Source organism: Triticum dicoccoides, chromosome 1B (assembly GCF_002162155.2).
Source record: "Triticum dicoccoides isolate Atlit2015 ecotype Zavitan chromosome 1B, WEW_v2.0, whole genome shotgun sequence".
Classification (NCBI taxonomy): domain Eukaryota; kingdom Viridiplantae; phylum Streptophyta; class Magnoliopsida; order Poales; family Poaceae; genus Triticum; species Triticum dicoccoides.
Window position 1 is genome coordinate 406,179,292 of NC_041381.1, and position 10,250 is coordinate 406,189,541.

The 10,250-nt window shown below is 46.6% G+C and overlaps 1 protein-coding gene and 1 long non-coding RNA gene across 2 annotated transcripts; both read right to left on the reverse strand.

Moving 5' to 3' along the window:
* Positions 1-5,943: 5,943 nt before the first annotated feature.
* Positions 5,944-8,476, reverse strand: LOC119350418. The gene is made up of 8 exons (XM_037618260.1): positions 8,390-8,476; positions 7,712-8,222; positions 7,419-7,620; positions 7,196-7,333; positions 6,931-7,074; positions 6,627-6,833; positions 6,409-6,549; positions 5,944-5,955 (listed from the first exon to the last, which is right to left on the reverse strand). The coding sequence occupies exons 1-8, from the start codon at positions 8,472-8,474 to the stop codon at positions 5,944-5,946; spliced, it is 1,440 nt and encodes a 479-aa protein (XP_037474157.1). The 5' UTR covers positions 8,475-8,476.
* A 21-nt stretch (positions 8,477-8,497) lies between these two features.
* Positions 8,498-9,665, reverse strand: LOC119305785. The gene is made up of 3 exons (XR_005148770.1): positions 9,548-9,665; positions 9,091-9,455; positions 8,498-8,559 (listed from the first exon to the last, which is right to left on the reverse strand). It is a non-coding gene; the product is annotated as an uncharacterized LOC119305785 (long non-coding RNA).
* Positions 9,666-10,250: the final 585 nt, after the last annotated feature.

The window sequence follows — 10,250 nt, forward strand, 5'->3', positions numbered from 1 at the left end:
GGATATCATTAAGGATGATTCGACCTTCTTCTGGTGTTATGCACTTCTGACCAACTCCAGTCGCGCTTTCTCTATATAACTGTCCTTTGATTACGGTAAAGGCTTTAGATCGACGGACGATCTGTCGAGCCTCTTCCTCATCCTCCGGAAGCTCTTTTCTCAGGATATACGCGATATACGGAACTGTCTAGTCGGGAATGACCACCAAGACCTCCATGACCAAGTTGACCACTGCTGGGACTTCAACCTCAGTCGGATCTGTGGCACTCTTGGGCTGTGGAGCTTCCTCGGTGAAAGGATCTTCTTTGACTGACGGAGTGTGTATATGCTCCAAGAACACACCACTCGGAATGGCTCCTCTCTTGGAACCTATCTTTGCTAGATCATCAGTTGCTTGATTTTTCAGTCGGGGTATATGATGGAGCTCCACCCTCTCGAACTTCTTTTCCAGCTTCCTCACTGCACTGCAGTATCCAGTCATGGCTGGGCTTCTCACGTCCCACTCCTTCATCACTTGGTTGACCACTAAATCTGAATCGCCATAGACCATCAGGCGACGGACGCCGAGTGAAATGGCCATGCGCAATCCGTATAAGAGGGCCTCATACTCTGCCTCATTGTTGGAGGAATCAAAGTGAATCTGGAGCACATATCTGAGCTTATCTCCTCTGGGGAAACCAGGACAACCCCAGCACCGGAAACATTCAACATCTTAGAGCCATCAAAAAACATGGTCCAATGCTCCGAGTGAACTTCAGTCGGCTGCTGCTGTTCAATCCACTCGGCGAGGAAATCTGCTATTGCCTGGGACTTAATGGATTTCTTTGCTTCAAACTTGATATCAAGGGGAAGAAGTTCAATCGCCCATTTTGCCACTCGACCAGTTGCATCTCTGTTGTGCAAAACCTCTGATAGTGGAGCGTCGCTGACGACTGTGATGGAATGATCAGAGAAATAATGAGCAACCTTCTTTGTGGTCATGTATATTCCATACACAAGCTTCTGATAATGAGGATATCTCTGCTTAGATGGAGTCAAGACTTCAGACAAATAATACACTGGGCGCTGAACTTTGAAAGCTTTTCCTTCTTCTTCCCGCTCGACCGTAAGCACTGTACTGACGACTTGTCCTGTGGCTGCGATATAAAGCAACAGAGGCTCTTTGCTGATTGGAGCAGCAAGCACCGGCTGGGTGGAGAGCAGAGCTTTTAGCTCGGCAAACGCTGCATCAGCTTCTGGAGTCCACTCGAACTTGTCTGCCTTCTTCATTAGTCGGTAAAGAGGCAATGCCTTTTCACCGAGTCGTGAGATGAATCGACTTAATGCGGCCAAGCATCCAGTAAGCTTCTGGACATCGTGCACTCGCACAGGGCGTTTCATTCGGAGAATAGTGCCGATCTTTTCTGGATTAGCGTCGATCCCTCGCTCGGAAACAAGAAAACCGAGTAACTTGCCACCAGGAACTCCGAATGTGCACTTTGATGGATTGAGCTTGATATCATACCTTCTGAGGTTGGCAAATGTTTCGGCAAGGTCAGCGAGCAGGTCGGAACCTTTTCGTGACTTGACGACGATATCATCCATATACGCTTCCACATTCCGACTGATTTGAGTGAGTAGACACTTCTGAATCATTCGCATAAATGTGGCTCCGGCATTCTTGAGGCCGAATGGCATGGTGATATAGCAGAAGCACCCGAATGGAGTGATGAAAGCTGTTTTTACCTCGTCGGGTCCGTACGGATCTGGTGGTACCCGGAGTAGGCGTCTAGAAAAGACAATCTCTCGCATCCCGCGGTCCAGTCAACAATTTGATCTATGCGAGGGAGAGGAAAATGATCTTTTGGGCAAGCCCGATTGATGTGCTTGAAATCAATGCACATTCGGAGCGATTTCTCCTTCTTAGGAACCATGACGACATTAGCGAGCCATTCGGAGTGGTATATCTCTCGGATAAATCCTGCCGCCAACAGTCGAGCCACTTCCTCACCAATGGCTTTTCTCTTCTGGACGGCGGACCGCCGAAGATGCTCTTTGACTGGTTTTGCTGATGAGTCGACTCTTAGGCGATGCTCAGCCAGTCCCCTGGGAACACCTGGCATGTCAGCGGGCTTCCATGCAAAAATGTCCCAGTTCTCACGGAGGAACTGGATGAGCGCTTCTTCCTATTTCGGGTCGAGTGTTATGGAGATGTGGGTCGGGGTTGCATCGGGGTCGGTCGGGTGAATGTGAACAGGCTTCGTCTCACCGGACGACTGAAATGCAGATTCTGTGGCGGGTTTCTTGGATCGCAGCAAATCACTCAGATCTGCGTTTTGCTTGTATTCTTCAAACTCGACCGCTGTCACCTGGGAATCAGCAATCTTTGAGCCCTTCTTAAAGCACTCTTCTGCCTTTTTCCGATCACCGGTGACAGTGATCACTCCTTTGGGGCCGAGCATCTTCAATTTGAGGTACACGTAACATGGTCGAGCCATGAACCGTGCATAAGCTGGTCTCCCCAAAATGTCATGATATGCACTCTGAAAATCCACGACCTCAAACGTCAACTTCTCTTTGCGAAAATGTTTCGAATCACCAAACACCACGTCCAGAGCTATTTGGCCGAGTGACTCGGCTTTCTTCCCTGGTATAACTCCATGAAAGCTCATGTTACTGGTGCTCAGTCGGGACATGGGAATGCCCATTCCTTTCAGTGTGTTTGCATACAACAAATTCAGCCCGCTACCACCGTCCATCAGCACTTTTGTCAGTCGAGTGCCTTCGACAACTGGATCGACCACCAAAGCTTGCCTCCCAGGGGTGGCAATATGAGTCGGGTGATCAGATTGGTCGAATGTGATGGGTGTTTGGGACCATCTCAGATAATTTGCTTTTGCTGGGGTAACCATGTTCACCTCGCGGTTAATGACTTTCAATCGACTCTTGCTTTCCACATCTGCAAAGATCATCAGAGTGGAGTTGACATGCGGATATCCTTCCTCACTGTCCTCCTTGTCTTCGGCCTTGTCCGACTCCTTTTCCTTGTCTTTAGACTGTTTTCCTTGAAACTGCTGGATCAGGAGTCGACATTGGCGAGTGGTATGCTTTGGGTAAATGATATTCCCCTCTTCGTCTTTCTTCGTGTGGATGTGACACGGCATATCCATCACGTCGTTCCCTTCTTTATCCTTTACCTTCTTAGGGTTCCAGGATCCTTTTGGTTTCCCTTTAAACTTTCCATGAGTCATGGCCAGAGCCTCTCCAGGAGCTGCCGGTTCAGCCTTCCGCTTCTGTTTCCGACTGGTGTTTCCCTTCTCCGACTGGCTCGGCTTGTGCTTGCCGCTTCGGAGTCGGTCTTCTTCTTCGCCGTTGGCGTACTTGGTAGCAATTTCCATCATCCGACTCAAGGTCATGTCTCCGGTTCGACCAAATTTCAAACTCAATTCTCTGTTCTTGACACCATCCTTGAAGGCGCAGACTGCCTGATGATTAGACACATTCTCCACAGTATGGTGCAAAGTGATCCATCTCTGAATATACTCCCTGAGAGTCTCGTTGGTTTTCTGCACGCAGACTTGCAGCTCCGTCAATCCAGCCGGTCGCTTGCAAGTTCCTTCAAACGTTCTGACGAACACTCGGGACAGATCTTCCCAAGTGTAAATGCTGCTAGGAGGTAACTGATTCAACCACGCTCTGGCAGAACCTTCCAACATGAGGGGCAAATGCTTCATGGCCACCTCGTCATTCCCACCACCAATCTGAACCACCACTCGGTAGTCCTCAAGCCAAGTTTCAGGCTTAGACTCACCGGTGAACTTGCTGACTCCTGTTGCCAACTTGAAATTGGGAGGAATCACTGCGGCTCTGATAGCTCTGCTGAAACATTCCAGACCAGAAACGTGCACTCGACTGCTCGTGGGCGCATCTCTGTCGAGTCCACCTCGATGGGCTCTGTTCCGGTCGACCAATCCTTGCACGATAATGGATCGCGCGTCGAAGCCTGGTTCTCTGGGGTCGACTGGAACTCTTCGCCCCGCACTGAGCTGACATCTGTCATCTTGCTGCCGAGGAGCGTAAGACCCACCCCTCGGAGGGGAAGTGGGCACTCGACGCCTATCATCTCGGTCGTGTCGGTCTCCATATTGGTCTCGCCGATTCTCGCGCCCTTCACGCCGCGGAGGCGATCTGGGACTGTGAGCCGACTGAACCGTATTCACAGCGACAGATCGACTGTGAATTCTGTTGCGCGACTGCGACACGGCTGAATTCTGATCTCCTGCTGCCCGGAGCAGATCCCTGATCTGCATCAAGCCTCTGCCAGCTTCCGACTGAGAGGGCTGGATGGACTCTGCTATACGGGTCGCAGCTGCTAAATTCTGGATTGGGGTTCGATATACCTGAGTCGGCGGGAAGAGTTGACGTCGATTGGCGTCGGGAACTCGTTGCCGCGCGCGCTCGTCGAGTGCTCGCTGAAGATTCTCTAGGCGAGCGCGTTCGGCCAAATTGGCCAAACGTGCCTCCTCCAAGGCGCGAGCCTTAGGGGTTTCTCCTGCGATGGGAGTATGCAGGGCATCCATGTTCCTGCGGCGAAGTTCTTCTCTTTGCAGAGAGTCGAGTGGCTCGGGCTGGTACTCTTCGTGGTCTCGTGCGGGGTCGCCTCCGTCGCCTGCCCCACCATCACGGGCGAAGCCAGGGGGGCTGCGAGGCCCGTCGACCATCAGGATTTCCGCCGCTGGATCACTGCTATCGCATCCGGATGCAGTCTCTACGGAGCCAGTCGACAGATCGAACAGGCCGTAGAGAGATTCGTCGGGCTCGATTGCCGCAACTTGGGTGGTGGCCGTCTGGCGAGCCACCACGTGTCTCACCCACCGCTGAAGCCTCGACCGACCCGAGCGCTTGCGCTGGCGGGAGACCGGGAGGGTGGTCGATAGGGGAGTCGACCGATATGGGGGTCGACGGTTGCCGCAACAGAACGCCGCGGACACATGCGCGAAAATGTGTCGCACCGCGGACGGGGAGCGCATCGACGTTGAGTGGAGCCTCCTGGAGCCAGGCGGAGTCGTCGACGACGAAGGTGAGAGCACCGAGACGAATCTCTCGACCCTCGACCAAAACTCCAGCAGCTACCATGATGAAAGTACTCGGAAGAATCGCAACTTCTCCACAAAATCGCTAAAACACCGGCCCCACGGTGGGCGCCAACTGTCGTGGATCTAAATCTGACAGTAGAGTGGGGGGTAGGTATGGAGAGGCAAGGTCCTAGCTATGGAGAGGTTGTAAAAACAAGAGATGTACAAGTTCAGGCCCTTCTCAGAGGAAGTAAAAGCCCTACGTCTCGGAGCCCGGAGGCGGTCGAGTGGATTATGTGTATATGGATTACAGGGTGCCGAACCCCTCTGCCTGTGGAGGGGGGTGGCTTATATAGAGTGCGCCTGGACCCCAGCCAACCCACGTAATGAAGGGTTTAAGGTACATTAAGTCCGGGGCGTTACTGGTAACGCCCCACATAAAGTGTCTTTACTATAATAAAGTCTACTCAATTATAGACCGTTGCAGTGCAGAGTGCCTCTTGACCTTCTGGTGGTCGAGTGAGTCTTCGTGGTCGAGTCCTTCAAGTCAGTCGAGTGAGTCCCTCGTAGGTCGACTGGAAGGCGATCTCTTCTAAGGGTGTCCTTGGGCAGGGTACTTAGATCAGGTCTGTGACCCTACCCTAGGAACATGACTCCATCACCCGTCGCCTTCCCAGACAATCAATGTGCAGGTGTCAAGACAATGGAGGCTCCTAAAATTATTTTTCAAGAAAAACCACTTGCTAACTGCAAGCCAAGATACTCTGCTCTCTAATTGCTGCTTATGTTGACCTCCATAACTGTTTTTGTGGGTAATTTGCATCAGGAAAAAATTGATTGCTAACTGCAGGCCGAGATACTGCTTGTTAAGATGTACTCCTAACCTCCTTTAAGATGTTAACTGCAATGTAAACCTTCACAGTTAACTCAACCCAGTCCAACGGTTAGCTATTTCATCCCTGACGGGTATGAAAAAATAAAAATGAATTAAAAACAAAAGAAGCAAAAAAAATCAGTTATGTTGCTCGTCGCATGCAGTTAGGTATTTCATACCCGCAGTTAGCGTGACCCAATTAAAAAAGAAAAAAAATTAGTCCCTCAGTTAACTTGGTGCTAACTATTGCTATTCCTGGCAGTTAGCTATTTCACTCACGGAAGTTAACTTGACCTGACGATAGCAGTTAACTTGCTGGAAAAACATTTAGTAGAAAGTGGAATAAAAAATGTGCTTTGAGGAGACAGTTAACTTCCTCCACGACATGAAGTTACCATCTTGAACAATAGTGCAGTTAACTCCAAAAATACATAAAACATGAGAAAAACATTCATAAAACACATCGACATATTCATCTACTTGTGTTGTTGTCCTGCAATCCCGCTTATAACAACTTAGCAATGTCAGCCATCTCCCCCGGCCACTGGTCGCGCCGAACCTCATTATTAGGGTGGAAAAGAACATAAAAAGGCACTCGGCCTTCCAGTATGCAGAATGTGGCTGCAGATAAAACAAGATTGTTGTGTCAGTTAGCATGGAAAAAAAGTTAGATTGAAAAATGATCCAGCAAAAATTACATCATGCTTCTTCACTTCCTCTACTAGCTTGATGCCATCATACAAAAAAGCAGCTTTTAACATGTAAACGCCACATTCGTTAACCCCTTGCTCTGGCATTTTCGCGTAGCTACATCTCTCTGCCAGATGTTCCCAACGGGGATGTCTTGAAGAGTTGTATGCAGCTTCGCCATACACCTCCTTCATCAACAACGACATCCTGGACATCTGTGCGAGACAGAAAAAATTGAGACTTGAAAATACTTTAAAGCACAGCACGCACGTGGAACGAAAAAAGGAAAAAAGTGAAATAAAGACCACATACAATTTCGACACGTTCTTCATGGAATCGATTCCTTGAAAAGTTACGCCCTGTGTATCTCCATGAGTCATGGATATCCAGGGACTCACGATACTTGTTCATAGTGTACAGTGTGAAATGATTCCGATTCCAATATGGTAGCATGATCTGTCAACATGTGAATTAGACGACAAAGAAGAGCATAAGAAGTTAGCTACACATGTCTCAGCAGTTTAGAAGACAACATTACAAAAAAAATAACTTGGCGAGAAAAACGCCATGCACTAACCAGGTTTGCAGCGAGCAGGTTCTCTTTTATGTATAGCTTGAACTTCTGAGCAGCAAGTTTAACATTGAAGGGCGGCCTCAGGATCTCCTGCCCATCTTCATCAACTGGCCGATGGTACGGATCAATTTCAAGAAGATACTAGAAAAAGTAACAAACACATGATGATGATTTATGAAGATACTAGAAAAAACAAAAAGAATGCGTCATGAATAGATCATCGTACATTTATCACATACGGGCTGAGCAACACCCTATCTCCGGATTTATACACATGATTGTAGTCAGGGCTTCCCTTCCAATAGCTGATCACAAGATCCATCAACTCAGTATCAATGCAACCGGCAGGACCAAAGCAGGTAACCAGATATTTAGCATCAGCTATAAATTCATCGCCAGTTGGAGAAGTGCACTTAAACAGAGGGACCCTATGGGGACAAAAACAAAAAGGAAAAAGATGCATGAAGCAGCACCAAAACAAAAATGAAAAAGGACTTTTGTAAAAAAACTTGGACTCACTGTGGGTACTTGTCGATAAACTCCTTGCTAAGTATTAGGTCCAAAATTTGTTTTGCAACAGCCACAAATGGAAACTTGAATGGCTTGAGCGCACACACAGGCATTCTCAGCCTCATTGACAGAGCAACTGGCCTTTTATTAGACACTACCAATGGCTCCTCCACTGATTTGCTCCTGGTGAACACTGTTCTCTCACCATGGAAAATGAAATCATCATCATCACTCATAACAAGAGGTGATTTCGCTGTTGCTTTAATATGACTAGCAACTCTGGGCGGCAAACCCTTTTTAGGCTCCGGAGGCATAAAAGAATCATCATCACTCTCAACACAACGATCCACAGCCTTTGGGGCAGCCCAAGTCACCCCCTTTGATTTTGAGTGCACACCGTCCTTATTTACTTTAACAGCTTCAACTGACTTCAATATGTCATCATCCAATATTACCTGAATTTCTGGTGTCTCACATTGGCTCTCGAACAAACTAAATTTAGGCTCGTCTAGCCCAAGATCTGCAACACAAAAACCACAAAAAAAGAGCGCACACGGAAGGCGGGTGAGCACAGGAAAAAAATATAGAAAGGGGCCGTGTGCTGATAATAAAATAGGACGACCACTACAAAAATAAAAATAAATATAAAAACAAACAAAAGGAACACAAAAAAAGAAAGGGCAATACCTCCAGAATAACGCAGCACCTCGCGAATATTAATGTCAAAAACCCCACAAGTAATCCACGTGTACAGGGATTGAACCCTGACCATATATATATCTTTTTGAGAAAACGCAGCATAACTCTCACCATCATATGTCTCCAGCAGTTCATTCATGAAAAAACCACAGTCGGTACTGTATCAAATAATTATAAAACTATTATCAGCATACACACAAGGAAAAAAAATCAGGATTTGCAAGTTAGCTCAGTACAACTGTGCAGTTACCAGCTATATGAAAAATGCTATGTGACAGATGGCTTAAAAAGATCCATGAAAAAGAATAGTTCAAAAATAACAGGTGAATATAAAATATATATGATGACCACGGATATAAAAACACATGTATGAAGTTAGCTTAATGCATTCGCATGGTTACATCATGCACGAAGTATATAAGGATAAAAAGCATTATTTAAGATCTTTCAGTTAACTTAGAACACATGCACAGTTTAGTTCACGGAGACCTAACTTACAGACATGGAAAAAATGAGCATATAAATAAACACAGTTATGGCAGTTAAGTTTAATTCGTTTGAGCAGAATACACAAAAGTTAAATAGACAACAAAGCAAAAAAAAACAGAAACAATAATTCTAATCAACGATTAGATTTAAAATTAGATAAACACGAGCTACAAAAGAAAAGAAGCAAAAAGATGTATTACGGGTTTTCCTGCTGGGGCACAACGGCATGGTGCAAACGGAAATGGTCAATGTTTGCCGGATCCAACTTCTTCTTCTTGCGCTCAGACGAGCCATTCCTCCAAAGCTGCTTAATGTTCTTCGCCATCCTGTTTATGACCCTTATGCCACTCTCACTACCGGGAAGGTGCCAAGAATCAAGCAGCTCAAAACGACTATGCTTAATGTTTAGCGCAACTATGCAATAGTGCCCCGCACCTTCCCTGGTAGCTGGAGGGTCAAAGACACCAAAGAGTACAATATCCTTCTTATCCAGCGGCTCATCGGCATAGGCAGAGAAAAATCTGATCAAGTGCCTATTATCAAAGGACCCCTTCTAGATAGATTGCTGCAAATGAAGAAACATCTATGTTAGCTATAAAAATCTCATGAAAAAACAAGAAAAAAATGAACACTATAATAATGTATATAAGATCTTACCCAAATATGAAATGGAGCCACCATCTTAGAAGAATTTTGGTATCTCGAATGAAGAAGAAAAATTCCTACAGAAGCAACCGCAGTGTTCAGCATGCCACCAACTCTGAAATACTCCGCAACCTGCTTGACAGTTGCGTTGCAAAATGCATTCTCAAACAGCACCTCATCCCTAGTATTGAAAAAAAAACACGAAAACCTTTTAACAAATGAAAAGAATAAAAATGTTGGCAACAAATCAGAAATGAGGTAAAGATGAAACACAATGATGTTTGGTACATACTTTTTGTTCTTGTCCTTCCTTAACCTCATAACAGCAAAGTATAAGTCCTTCATGCGTTGCACAGCTTCAGGTGTGGCTGGGGTTTGCGTAAAACTGGAGACTGTTTGAGATGAATCTATAATAACGGGTGAAAAAAGGTTAGCAGTTAGCAAAATGATACTGAACAGTTAATAAAAAGCAAAGAACACATACACCGAGAAGTAGCTAAAAAAATCGCTACCTATCTCATTTATTCACACTCCCAAGTCATCGCTATCTGTCTCCTCAGAAGCGCCATCAGCACCAACTTCGTCAACGTTGGGTTCAACTTCAGGCTGAGGCTCAGCACTATAATTACCGCGCACTGTAGCTTTTGAAATTATATCTTTTAGCTTCGCAGCTAACCCCTCGGGAACTTCTACAGGATTCCCAGAAAGTCTCGCA